The sequence below is a fragment of the Primulina tabacum genome, chromosome 5 (assembly GCF_025594145.1).
Source record: "Primulina tabacum isolate GXHZ01 chromosome 5, ASM2559414v2, whole genome shotgun sequence".
In the NCBI taxonomy this organism is placed as follows: domain Eukaryota; kingdom Viridiplantae; phylum Streptophyta; class Magnoliopsida; order Lamiales; family Gesneriaceae; genus Primulina; species Primulina tabacum.
Window position 1 is genome coordinate 2643007 of NC_134554.1, and position 14678 is coordinate 2657684.

General features: G+C 37.2%; 3 protein-coding genes across 3 annotated transcripts; 1 reads left to right on the forward strand and 2 right to left on the reverse strand.

Moving 5' to 3' along the window:
- The first annotated feature begins 1476 nt into the window (after positions 1-1476).
- Positions 1477-10364, forward strand: LOC142545459 (homogentisate solanesyltransferase, chloroplastic). Its single transcript, XM_075652657.1, has 10 exons — positions 1477-1744; positions 1949-2083; positions 2174-2320; positions 2514-2739; positions 3393-3466; positions 3554-3646; positions 8776-8893; positions 9021-9083; positions 9334-9366; positions 10099-10364. Exons 1-10 carry the CDS (start codon positions 1563-1565, stop codon positions 10171-10173), a joined length of 1146 nt encoding a protein of 381 aa, XP_075508772.1. The 5' UTR covers positions 1477-1562; the 3' UTR covers positions 10174-10364.
- Positions 6970-7877, reverse strand: LOC142545460 (uncharacterized). Its single transcript, XM_075652658.1, has 2 exons — positions 7325-7877; positions 6970-7088 (listed from the first exon to the last, which is right to left on the reverse strand). Exons 1-2 carry the CDS (start codon positions 7875-7877, stop codon positions 7054-7056), a joined length of 588 nt encoding a protein of 195 aa, XP_075508773.1. The 3' UTR covers positions 6970-7053.
- A 769-nt stretch (positions 10365-11133) lies between the features above and the next one.
- LOC142545461 (F-box/kelch-repeat protein At2g44130-like) lies at positions 11134-12475 on the reverse strand. Its single transcript, XM_075652660.1, has one exon. It carries the CDS (start codon positions 12383-12385, stop codon positions 11354-11356), a length of 1032 nt encoding a protein of 343 aa, XP_075508775.1. The 5' UTR covers positions 12386-12475; the 3' UTR covers positions 11134-11353.
- Between the last annotated feature and the right edge of the window lie 2203 nt (positions 12476-14678).

Below are 14678 nucleotides of genomic sequence, written 5' to 3' on the forward strand. Positions count from 1 at the left end.
CTGAATTTACCTAATAACATGATTTCACTTCATAAAAGAAATCACATTTATGATTCGAATATTAAATTTATAATGTGAAAAAATATATTTGATTATATGGTTTGATGTCCAGAATTGGATCTCCAGCCGAAAACAAAATTAAGAATTGATGACCTAAAATTGGAATAAGATTTAAGGAAATCGAATTGTTAAAAATGAGAAAAGCGACATGAATAAATAACGTTATGGTTTGTACTCGTAATAATGAAACTTTATTTTTATTTTAAAAAATTTACCCGCTTCAGAGGCTAACCGATTAAAGGTTGGTTAGCAAAGGAGGAAGATTCCGACAATAAAAGAGGGGGAATACAGACGAGGCCGCGCACGTATACACCTCCATCTTGTCGTATTTACAAGATAAAGGCCTATATATAATCTCTACATCCATTCATTCTTTCTAGTTGCTCATTTCAAACTATCGATTTACTGTAAAGAATTTCAATGGTGGAATCACCAATTCTAGATATTGGCCTTAAAAATAGGAATACCTTTTTAATTTGGATAAATATTTTTTTAATCTTTGAATAATGACAAAAGTTTAATCTAATATCATATATTTTAGTGAGAGCAGACAACATTATCAAACATACATAAAAACGTACGCTGCTTTCAAATATTACATATAGTCGGATGTTAGATTAGATTCATGTCAAAGATGAAATGTCTCCACTAGCATTCAAAGCCACACATTTGGGCCTTGAATTCGAACCTTGGCCTGAACAGAGCCCAATTATAGTAATCCTTAACGGAAACTGGCAAATACACGTCAGATACTGTAGGTAAAATTTCTCGTATATGTTAAAATATAATTAAAAAATATTCATTTTTTGGCAGCTACAAAAAAAAGTGATACATAAGAATAGTTTGTAATATATAATTTTAATCATCATCTTGTGTTTTAAGTAATTGGGGTTTGAATCATTTTAATATACATATTCTTGAAAAATTGGTAATTTTCGACAAGATATTTCATAGAAAATAATGCAATGTAGCATATAAAAATTATAGAACCCCTAAAAAAATATTAATAAGTTAATATGTTCTTCATTTAAAAAAATATATAACTTTCAACTTCATGTTATGAAAACGCATGCAAATTTACTCATATGGTAAACCAATTGAGTAAAAATTGGTTGAGTAGGTCTCTTGTAAGATAGTCTCGCGAATATTTATATGTGAGACGGCTAATCCTACCGATATTCACGATAAAAAGTAATACTCTAGCATAAAAAATAATACTTTTTCATTGATAACTCAAATAAAAGATCTGTCTCACAAAATACGATCCGTGAGACCATCTCACATAAATTTTGTTAGGTTGGTTTTATGTTCGATTTTTTAAAATATGAAGTCTACAATACTATTAATAGCCTTTATTACAAATGTCTGAATTTTTTTGTCTTTTTTATATTTATTAATAAATTATAATTTAATTAGAAAAAACCAACCTTCCATCTATCATCGTCATCCTCTCCTCAAGCAAATGCAATTTCTTCTACTCAGCTCTGATTAATCGAACGGCCATGGAGGTCGCTACCACTCACTGCTCATCCGTCCTTCTACCTGCTCAAACTTTTAGGAGAAATAAGCTCCCCATTTCCACTCCCCTCTCATTCGTTTTCAAATCTTCTAATAACTTGGCCTTTTCCGCTGCACACACCAAATTCTCCTCAAGAACAGCTCGTCGTCCCATCTGGGCTCCTGGGTATGCGCAATTCCTCCTTATTTATCTTGAAAATTTGGTCATTTGTTGAGTTTGTGGAATTTTGATGGATTTTCTATTGTCTGATTATACTGGCATGCTGCATTTCACTTTGTGGTTCAAAGAGATTCAAGTTTCCCATGGATTTATGTCTAAGCAGATTTATTATTATAATGGCTAATTATTTGACGAGTCTATGTATGAAAGATTAAATTGTCAGGCCTGCTCTAAAGTTGATGCAGCTGGAAGTGATTCTTGGTGGAACAAAGTTGACCATTTCAAGGATGCCTTCTGGAGATTTCTAAGGCCCCACACCATACGTGGAACTACATTAGGATCAGCGTGAGCAATTCTATAACTTTTATCAAGTTTACTTTTGCTAGTGGAAAAACATAAATATGAGATGAACCCGTGTCATTCGTTTCTTGACAGCTCCTTAGTTACCAGAGCTTTAATCGAGAATCCGAATTTGATAAGGTGGTCGCTACTTCTGAAGGCATTTTATGGACTTGTAGCGCTCATTTGTGGAAATGGTTACATAGTGGGAATCAATCAGATATATGATGTAGGGATTGACAAGTAAGCTATACCATCATGCGCTCCTTGGTTTGTAAACTTGAGTTTATTCATATCAAGGACTGCTCTTTTTATGTCTTCATTTTATCATGCTCTTTGCCATGAAGCGTGCACTTATGTCCTGTTTTCCACCTACATTACAAGATACTATCCTGTTTGTCTTGTGATTTTTGCAAATTGTTGGCTTGAACTGCAGGGTGAACAAGCCTTTCTTACCTATAGCTGCAGGAGATCTTTCAGTAAGATCTGCATGGTTCTTGGTGTTGTCTCTGGCGTTCGTTGGTGTTCTAATTGTTGGGTTAAACTTTGGTTCTTTCATCACTTCTCTATATTGTCTTGGTCTTTTCCTTGGAACCATTTATTCAGTTCCTCCATTTCGAATGAAGAGATTTGCTGTCGTAGCGTTTCTTATTATTGCCACGGTATGGTTTTCGTTCGTTGGAGCTACATTTTTCGTTTTGTTTCCTTCAAAGTTTTATTCGCCGAAGATTTCTTGTAAGGTAGTCTTGTAGAGAAGATTTGAAACTCCTGTAGATCAACCTTATGACAACCATCATGGAAAAGGAAATAATGTCCAAATTGAATTTCCCAAGAAATGTAGTAAAGCTACAAACTTTCTGGAATACATAAGAAAGTGTCAGTTACATTCTTTCAAAACATGGGTAATTATATGAACGCCTTGAAACTTGATTAGTGCCTCCAGTCAAATGATATTTTGTGAGCTTTTCTAGACTCGTTGACCAGATTAATTATGTAGAATCTGTTACTAAGATCATCCTAAAGCAATTTTTCATGTCAAATACGACGAGGAAATGGTGAAAGTGTATCATAATTTTAACTTTCATAATTTCTTTTCTTATTTGGCAAATTTATTTACGCTAGAAGGAAATATCCTTTCTTTTCATTGTTCCATTTTCCTTGCACGTGTAATTAACTGTGTTAGTGTAAAATATATACTTTAACATCTTTCTTAAAAACCACTATTGCTTGATGATGCCTAGGAGTAATTTGGTGAATAATATTACTATATTGTTGATATAATCTGTGTTGAACATAATGCGCACAACTCTTTTAGGTTCGAGGGTTCCTTCTCAATTATGGTGTCTATTATGCCACTAGAGCCGCTCTTGGTCTGACGTTTGAATGGAGGTGAATTACTACACAAAACTACCCGCGTGTTGCTTTTTTATGTTTCTGATGATATTCTGATATTGGCGTTTATGTTTCCTTCTTCAGCTCACCTGTTACTTTCATTACCACATTTGTAACGTTATTTGCTTTGGTTATTGCCATAACTAAAGATCTTCCCGATGTTGAAGGTGATCGCAAGTAAGTTATGGGACCCATTTCTTGCTATTGTATGTTTTCCTGCAATTTGGACGCGCAGCTTAGACATTTAAAATTCCACAACTCACATTTATTTACAGTTAATGTCAAAAGAACTGGTTTTTATAATGCTAACTGTAGTTTTGAGAGAGAAAAATTCTAATCATCTTATTCACAATCAAGGAACACGGTACATAAATACACAATAGTGTACAGCTAATTCCTAACAGCTAATTCCTAAAGAATAGGAATGGATACAGCAAGATCCCCAGAAATAGGAACCAACAAATCAGCCTATGATAAGATATGATATACGCTATCAGCCTAAGATACAAGATAAGATATACGCTAGTTTGACTAACAACACTCCCCCTCAAACTAGCCGATAAATACTTGTAAGACCAAGTTTTATCATTAATTCGGTAAAGTTGGAACGAAATAGAGCCTTTGTAAGGATGTCGGCCACTTGCCGTCGTGAGGGAACATGAGTCAATCTTATCACATTACTCTCGATCTTCTCACTGATGAAGTGCCTGTCAATCTCGACATGCTTTGTTCTGTCGTGATGAACAGGATTTTTGGCTATAGCAATGGCTGATTGGTTATCGCACATTAGATGAATAGGGCCTGACGTTGAGATTTTCATCTCCTTTAGGAGACGATCTAACCACATTCCTTCACATATCCCTTGAGCTAAAGCCCGGAATTCAGATTCCGCGCTACTTCTAGGCAACCACGTGTTGCTTCTTGCTTTGCCAAGTAACAAGATTGCCCCAAACAAATGAACAAATCCCTGAAGTAGATTTTCGGTCACTTGGTGAACCGGCCCAATCAGCGTCAGTATATACCTCTATAGATCTGTTAGGTGACTTCGTAAACATGAGGCCTTTCCCTGGATCAGCTTTGAGGTATCTAAGGATACGATATACCGCCTCCATGTGAACATCTGAAGGATCACTCAAGAACTGACTTACTCGGCTAACAGAGAAACTAATGTCAGGACGCGTGTGAGTGAGATAGATTAACTTCCCTACGAGGCGCTGATATTGACCTTTATCAGCTGCGGTTTCTTCAGTTCGAGGCATCAGGCGTGTGTTTGGATCCATTGGAGTATCAACCGGCCTACATCCACTCATTTCTGTTTCATGGAGCAAATCCATCACATAGTTGCGTTGAGACACAGAAATTCCCTTTGTAGACCGAGCCAGTTCTAAGCCGAGAAAATACCTTAGATGCCCCAAATCTTTGATTTCAAATTCTCTTGCGAGAAGGCCTTTCAATCGCCGTGACTCATCATTGTTATTCCCGGTGAGGATGATGTCATCTACATATACAATAATGATGGTGATACGTCCATCATCAAAGTACTTATAGAAAAGAGTATGATCAGCCTGCGACTGAGAATAGTTGTCCTGTTTCAACACCTTGGTGAACCTCTCATAACCATGCACGAGGAGATTGCTTGAGTCCGTACAAGGCTTTCTTGAGACGACACACTTTTCCTGTTGTTTGCTCAGATTCAAATCCCGGGGGAACATCCATGTAAACTTCTTCAATTAAGTTACCATTCAAGAATGCATTCTTCACGTCAAGTTGGAACAAAGGCCATTCTTGATTCGCAGCAATAGAGAGCAAGACCCGGATAGTGTTGAGTTTAGCAACCGGTGCGAAAGTCTCTTGGTAATCAATACCATACGTTTGTGTGTACCCTTGTGCCACAAGACGAGCTTTGAAACGATCAATGCTTCCATCTGCCTTTTGTTTCACCGAGTACAACCACCTACACCCTACGGTTCGCTTCCCTGGAGGAAGTTGAGTTAAGATCCATGTTTCATTATTTTGCAGGGCCCGATACTCTGTTAGAGTAGCTGATTTCCACTCCAGAATCTTCATCGCCTCGTGAACAGATCTCGGAATGGAAATCTTATCTATTGCTGTCACACAAGCTCTGTATTTGGTAGACAGGTTGGAGTATGACACGAATCTCTGGATAGGGTGATTGGTGCAGGTCCGAGTACCTTTCCTCAGAGCAATAGGAAGTTCTGGACTATGATCACCTCCTGGTGACTCGGTTGCTGATTGGTAACTTGTTCGAGTGGTGGTGAAGTGCTAGTATGTTCAGAAGAGCTTGTGGCAGACGATTGGTGGTGCTGATTTTGTTCAGGCAAGCTTACTCGTTGTCTCCGAGTGTATATTTTGATTGATTCATCGGGAAGAGGAAGGTGTTTGAGATAAACACACGGAGATAAGGTGGATGAATCAGGATCAGGAGTGGCAGCGGCAATCGGAATTGGAACAGAAACCGGAGTTGTGTTTGGAAGAAGTGTGTGATCAGTGTTTTCAAGAAGAGATTCCCAATTGTGTGATTCATAAGTAGTGTGGTTCTCCCCCTGAATTACACTATTGGAAAAATAGGGCTTATCCTCAAAGAATGTAACATCCATTGAGTGAAAGAATTTTTGCGTAGTTGGACAGAAACACTTGTACCCTTTCTTGGATGAAGAGTATCCTAGAAAAATGCAACGAATCGAGCGAGCATCAAGCTTACCACGATGTTGAGAATGGACATGAACAAAGGCCGTACTACCAAAAAGTTTGAAAGGTATCTTTGTGATTAAGTGGCTACTAGGGTATAGGGACAGAAACACATCTAATGGACTCTTGAACTTAAGAACACGAGAGGGAAGGCGATTGATTAAATATGTGGCTGTAAGAACTGCTTCACCCCAAAATTTTTTAGGTACATTAGATTGAAAGAGGAGAGAACGAGACATTTCGAGGATGTGGCGATTCTTTCTTTCCGCGACACCGTTCTGTTGTGGAGTATCCACACAGGAACTTTGTTGCACGATACCGCGAGATTGAAAGAAAGGGCTGAGAGTTGTATTAAAAAATTCCCTAGCATTATCAGTTTTTACCACTTGAATATTTGTTTGAAATTGAGTTTGAACCATGGCATAAAAGTTTTCAAAGATCGCTATTGTTTCAGACTTATCTTTCATGAGGAAGGTCCAACTTAAACGAGTATGGTCATCAACAAGCAAGAGAAACCATCTAGCCCCGGTGATATTTGGAATCCGATTTGGACCCCAAATGTCACCGTGAATGAGAGAGAAGGGTGTGCTTGGTTTGTATGGCACCGGTGAATATATGCCACGAGTGTTTTTGGAAAATCGACAAATATCACAGTGAAATAAGTTCGGATTTTATTGATGAACAGAGAAGGATACAATGTTTTTAGATAGGAAAAATTGGGATGGCCAAGACGATAGTGCCACAACATAATTGCACTATCTTTATTGGACTGACTTCCTAATTGGCATTCTAATTTATTGATTGACCAACACTGAGGACTGTCACACCTTCTCGGTTTAGGTTTGATTTGTAGGAGATAGATGCCGGAACAAAGTCTAGCACTGCCAATCGTCTTCCCCGAGCTCATATCCTGAAATACACAACAATTCGAATGGAAAGTGGTCACACATTTAAGGTCACAATTGAGTTTGCTCACTGAGATAAGATTACAGTCAATAGCAGGAACAAACAACACAGATTGAAGGACAATAGATTCAGAGATACGAATTTGGCCTTCTCCAATTACTTGGGTGTATGTGCCATCTGCTATACGCACTGTTTGGTAGTTGGTGCATGGAGAATAAGTGGAAAATAAGGATCTGTCACCTGTCATGTGATCTGAAGCTCCGGAGTCGACAATCCATGGAGTAGAGGATGACTGAGACACATGAAGGCCAACACCAGGGCTGCTGGTTGCAACAGTCGATTGAATTCCCACCTGAGTGAACATCTTCTGTAGGGCATCCATTTGATCTTTGGTGAAGGGAGTGGGTGCATGATGGGAAGGCTGTGTGACTGTGTTTGCACGTGCCTCTCGTTCTTGGTTCCGATTTGGCTTCCAATCAAGAGGCTTGCCATGAATTTTCCAACACGTTTCTTTTGTATGGCCTGGCCTCTTGCAATGATCACACCAAGGTCGACCTTTCGGATGATTGTTGCTGTTGTTGCGGGAGGCAAGGGCTGTGAGGTCAGTGAGGGTGTCACTAGTGGAGACGAGGGCAGAGGCTTCGATGGTTAGTTGACTGTCTGATTGGCCGAGTATGACACGTTTACGGCTCTCTTCTCGGCGGACTTCAGAGAATACTTCACGAAGGGCTGGTAGAGGTTTAGACCCGAGGATACGGCCTCGCACATCATCAAGAGTCTTGTTTAGACCCATAAGGAATTTAAATATGCGATTGGTCTCGATAATTTGGCGGAAGAATACACTGTCGTCAGCACACTTCCACTTATATGACTGGAAGAGATCTAGTTGTTGCCAATATCGGGTAAGGGTGGTGAAGTACAATGTGACAGATTGCTCACCTTGACGTAGATCTTGCAGTGTGCTTTCAATGTGAAAAAGTTCAATAGTGTTTTCGCTACTGGAGAAAGTATCACGGGCCGCATCCCGAATTTCCTTCGCTGTAGTGTACAACAGGAAGTTCTCGCCAATGTCTTATGGTCATCGAGTTGATTAACCAAGACATGACAAGATTGTTTTCAGTACGCCAAGCTTTGAAAGTCGGGTCACTTTGACTTGGCTGAACAGCAACACCAGTGAGGTAATCATCTCGTCCTCGTCCACTGATGAACATCATCATGGATTGGGACCATTGGAGATAGTTTTTATCAGTCAATTTATGACTAGTGATAAAACTAGTTATAGGACTATTTTCAGAAGGATTAGAAGAAGAAGGGGGAAACGGAACAGATCCCTTTGGAGTTTTCTCATATTCATCACCCATGGCTCTGATACCATGTAGTTTTGAGAGAGAAAAATTCTAATCATCTTATTCACAATCAAGGAACACGGTACATAAATACACAATAGTGTACAGCTAATTCCTAACAGCTAATTCCTAAAGAATAGGAATGGATACAGCAAGATCCCCAGAAATAGGAACCAACAAATCAGCCTATGATAAGATATGATATACGCTATCAGCCTAAGATACAAGATAAGATATACGCTAGTTTGACTAACAACACTAACTTTTCCACATATGATCCTTTGCGAGTTTTAAGGTACTACTTCTATGATTGCTGAATCTTCATGGTTCATTGTGACTCATAAGGTTTCAGATATCGACTTTGGCGACAAAACTTGGTGTGAGAAATATTGCATTGTTGGGTTCTGGGCTTCTGTTGATAAATTACGTTGGTTCTATTTTGGCAGCTTGTTACTTGCCTCAGGTAATGTAATTGTACGCTCGACTATTTTACATTTGCTTTTTCAGTTGCCACTGATCCATCCGATGTTATCATGTTTCTTCTCAACTAGTATGATTCTGAGTATAGATAGACTTGGCATATGTTACAGGCCTTCAGGAGAAATTTAATGATACCTGCACATGCTATCCTGGCATTAGGTTTAACTAGCCAGGTACGTGTTAAGCTTTGTTATGATGCTATTACTTAATTTCATTTGTTTATACATGTGTTATTCTATCTGTCTTTTATTCGGTTGAATTCTTCATTTTTAAGTTTCATCTATTTCTGTTGAAGCATGACAATCCATTCCTGCTAAATAGATTTAGTTGGCTCCCACTGTTTTTGGGGAATTCATTCCGAAGATTCTTCTTGTTTAGATGCTATTATTTGTAATGACCTGGTCTTATGCTCTCTCTTTGCAGGCATGGGTACTGGAAAAAGCAAATTATTCCAAGGTGACTCTTGTTTTCTCTTTCCACTTATTGTACACTCTTGTATGCTTATGCCGTAAATTTGACTGTTGTGTTAGTACTTTTGCACCCATCTGAAATATATATACTTGTACCCAGTAAATAGCAGACGTGCATTCAATTTTCTTCAGTATAAATGGAAGCTAGAGCATGGGTCTTCTATGGGTTCTCTGACTCTCTAATTTTGCTGTTAATTAGCCCATTCTGTCAAAAGTTTTAATTTTTAGTTTATGGATGTAATCTCAGTTTGAATAAGATTCAACAATTGTAGGACCTGAAAAGAGAACAGTGAGGAGCCATCATATACCTGTTTGGTAGACTTGATTTGTGCCACTTCACCTCCTGAACTACATAACACATATCTCAGTTTAAACGATTATGATTTTGCTTTCCGGCCTATCTGATTCTATAATTTGGTTTCCATGTCGAATTTTAGCGGCTTATACCTGAGAGAATGCACCCGTTCTGTAAGTTTAGATGCCAAAGTATCAAAGTCCTGGTATTGTGCTAAATGTATACTTTTACTGTTTTTTTGGCTACGGAACAAGCTTTCAGAAATATGGATTATGGGTTGGATCATGTAGAGTCTTGTTTAGGTCTTCCAGAATTTATTTTTTTTTTTGGGTCCCTCCCTTCCCTCTTAATTGCCTGGATTATGATAACCAAAAAAAAAAACTTTGACAATTGATGTTAATACAATTTTCTTCATTCTTGCAGGACGCAATCTCCGAATTTTACCGTTTTATATGGAATCTGTTTTACGCGGAGTACTTCATATTCCCCTTCATCTAGTGAAATTTCAAATTTGATGTTCATATTGGATAGTTGCCAAGAACTCAGGAAAGTTCCAGTACAGAGAGTACGAGACCAAAAGATTGGCAGACTAAGGTCACACAATTAGATTAGGCAGAAGGACAGTGTAAATTTGTAAAATAACAACCATAATATGATATCCTGTTCATCAATATAGTCGTGTTCATTTATTCGGGACGAGATTCGATGTGATTATTCTCGGTGTTGTCTCAGATCTTTTTTTTTTTTTTTGTTAATGGATCCTGAAAGAGATTGATTAGAAGAAATGGTGATCATGTTGTCTGCGTTAACTTTATGTTTATAACTGTTTTGGGTCTTTCGTGGTAGACTTTGGCATCTGAAAAAGACTCTTGTGATTAAGATTGGCAACGTTATAGTCTGATCTATCTTATCAATTTGGCCAGCACTTGAATGATCTAATGATAACATCCAACCACTCGGACAAGCTTATAAGAGCTTTATCTGCCTTGTGTGAATTTCACTTTTATGGTATGATTTTGATTTAAATATAAATTTTAAATCGATTATAAAAAAAATCTCAACCAAACATAACTAATATATATGATTTAGCTTTCTACAATTTGAAAAAATTTAACCCCTAAAACTCCTTTGCTAAATTAATGTGTGTTTCTTTGGGTGGAACTTTTAATTATTATTACTTTAAAGACCTTTCCCCACAAATAATAATCACAACACTAAATTCTATTTTTCGTAGAAACTTCCAATTTATCGATTGTCCCCGAAGAAGCTAGAAACTTTTAATTCAAATCCCCGCAAAGAATCGAACATCGGAAACTCGAATCAATTCATGAATTATCGAAAACAGACAAACCTATCGTGTCAAATAAAAATTCAGCGTTGCTAATTGCTATCGATCAAATTCATACAGAAGAAGGCACATGTCCACTCGGCAAGACTCTTATCTTGCACCGGCCAAAGAAAAGGACAAGGCATGTTTCCATAATTGATCATTTTCATTACATTAGATTACAATATATGGACACGCATACACAATGACGCACACAGTATTCTAAAAGGCCAAAATTCTCCCTATTTTCAAATGCTACGCGTTCCCAAATTAAACTGTACATAGTTTACTAGAGCGTGCAAATACCAAATTTAAAATTTTTGATATTTTTCAATTGTATAAACTCGCTAGCTATATCTCAATGGCGCAGCCAGATTGCACGAACCCAGAAAATTTCTCATTGGGTGTGATATTAATTTTATTATTATTCTTTTTATTATTATCCAATAGGAAGAAGATATGTGGGCCACCCTGATAAGTTGCGCCGGTCAATAGGCTCCACTTCCCAAGGTCCACCCCACATGAACCCACGCGCACAGTTGGGTCATTCGCCCCCCAACGTAACAATTCCTTTTCGTTTTCGCCGACACAGGACCTCGGGCACTCGCGCACGCGCCACGCCTCCTCTACCACCCTCCACTGGCCGCCGCTTCTTACATCGTAAACTTCGGCGCTGCTCTTGAAATTCCCTTGCGACTCGGTGTCGTAGCCGCTCACGACCCAAAACTCCGACCCGATCACGATCCCTTCGCACTCGTCCCGCACTTGTTTCATCCCTGGCAGCTCGCTCCACTCGTTCTTCTTCACATCGAAAACCCACGCCGAACTCAACGCGTTTTTGCTCGCGTCGTGCCCCCCGGCGACTATCACCTTACCCTCCACGCCCCCCGCGGCGAAAAAAGACCGAATCGACGGCATGTCCGCGCACTTACTCCACGCTCGGCTCGTGAAATCGTACATAAACACGTCCTTAACTGGCTCCCAACTCGATGGGTCCAACCCACCCATCAAAAGCACCTTACCTTCGGTGCTGGTTATTTGACAGAACATCGGCAGCCCATCTGGATACTTAGGGACCTGCTCGACTCTGTCCCAGCTCAGAGTCAACGGATCGAACATGGAAATTGCGTACCTGGGTTGATTCGCCAGTTTTGACCCGGATTCAGCGGGAAGCGCTTGAACCAAACATGCCACCTTGTGCGTAAACCCGTACTTCTTCCTATGGTAGTAAAAATCCTTGCTCTGGATGAGCTCTCGCCAGCGCTTGCAAACTTGGGAGGATACTCGGTGAGTTGAAAAGTGCAACCGAGTCAGACACTCAAGCGCAATCTCTTCAGGCAAACCGGGTAACAAATCGGCGGCCTGATATTTTTCGCAGGTCATGGTGAAATTGAATAAAAATTTTGGTTGAAAATGTATTTGATACTCGGGTAACCGATTGAGGTGGATAACTGTTGAAATCGAAAGGTGAGGTTCGTAAAATACATCAACATATTTATAGTAAGAAACACCTGGAGCCTGGAATGGAGATGAAGCATTCAACTTGCCGTGACAATCGTAGACGTGGCACTCATTCATTAGTTAAAACTCCACATGATTATTTTATATATTTAAATATTTATTTTTTATAATTTTTTAAAGATTTTATTAAAAAATAACAAAGATAATATATTATATTTAAATTGTCGATATGGAATGAACGGAAATGAAATAACTGAATTATTTTGGTACAAAATCAAGAATAGAAAAGCGATTTAAATATTAAATTATATATTTCTAAGATCAATTTAAATTACGTAAAATCGAATCAAACTACCGATTGACACCCTTACAATTGTTGTACAATAAATATGTGTTTGTGACCGAGCTTTAGATCCCACCTTATTTTCTTTTGTAGTGATTCAAGTTCGAGTTCTCTCATTGTTTATAATATAATTTTAAAAAAACATAAAGATGTGTTTATCTGAACGTATGTTTCCTACTTTGCCATGCGACTGATAATAATTAATTAAAGTGGATAAAATCATAGATATGCGATTCTTCGGTACGTACCCCTTGTGGATTTGTATATTTAAATTTTTTTACGGTAAAAATTGTATTTTTTATTGACTAAATCTTAAAAATCAAATAAGATCTTATTAACTGCTTTTGACTATTTTTTGATGTATTTATTAAAATACAGTCAAAAGCCGTTGATATATATATTTATTACAATTCAATTTACCAAAATAACCTTATTTTATTTATCATTATAATATAATGTCCAATTTGAGATAAATTATCTACGATGTGAGAATACATAAATGGCTTGCAGATTTATCTTGAATCAAATTATTATAGAACTCCGAGTCAAATGCAGGATAGAATAAAATTGTTACTTTTTGTACTAAACAAGGTTACACGTCAGTAACACTCTTTCTGTTTTTTATTTCAGATTTATTTTGTATAAAATATCCGGTCCGATCGTCTCATTTTAAAAAAACAGAAAAATGATCGGTTAATCATTTTATATAAACATACCGAAAATTGAACATAGAGTCACTCCATCTTCACCGTGGCATCTTTCTACGTTGATTAACTGACAACGATGAATTTCTTATTTTCTTAAAGGTTGGTCTCCCAAATTAATACATGTTTTACATATAGAAGGAGGGGCGACGTTTGATGTAACAAATCGAACATGGCACAAACATTTTGAACAAAACTTTGTTCTATTATATATCGATCAAGGAATGTGTTGAAATATAATGACAATACTAGTAGTAAGTAAATAAGCATGCATGATTGGTATCAAGTATCAACACTTTGATATGATAGTATTCTACTATACATTTTTACATAAAAAATTAAAAAAATCATTTTTTGAATTTATTTTTAAAAGTATATAAATAAAATCCACACACCCTAATTTTTCAAAACGTGGGATTTAAACGCAATAACAAATAATTTTTAGATAATCTTTTTCAACAACTCATACTCAATTTCTAGATTCATGGATTTTTCCAAGTTTCGTCTTCTCTTCCAAATTCTAAATCTTTTTTTTCCAAGACAAACGTAATATTAGGCATTATTATGGGTATTTGTTCGGCTTCTAGTAAAACAAGGCGGCCTCAATAGCTAATCTACGATGTCCATATTTTCCTATCGTAATATACAACATCTAATTCAATAATCTAAAGTCTATTTCTTTAAAAATATTGAAGATATTTAATTTATATTTTCACCACGCAATTGATTAAAGATTACGCAATATTTTGGGGGATAAGGTCAAGCAGTGTGCGCGGGGCCAATATTTTGGAATTGGAGGTAATTTCTGAATCATGATAATGTTGTAGTAAATATTTATGACAAAAACTTATGTGAGACGATCTCACGGGTCATATTTTGTGCGACAGATCTTTTATTTGGGTCATCCATAAAAAAATATTACTTTTTATGGTGAATATCGATATGATTGACATGTTTCACAGATAATTATATATCAGTAGCGTGAAACTTTGGCAATATTTGGTTATTATCTTTTAAAATTTATTTTTGTTTTCGACAATAAACTAAAAATAAATATAATCATATGCTTCATATAATCTTGAAAAAAAAACTTTAATCTTGTGTATTTTCCAACCCAAATTATTTTTCAACTTGATAAATAGTATTCCAATATCTGAAAATACTTTAT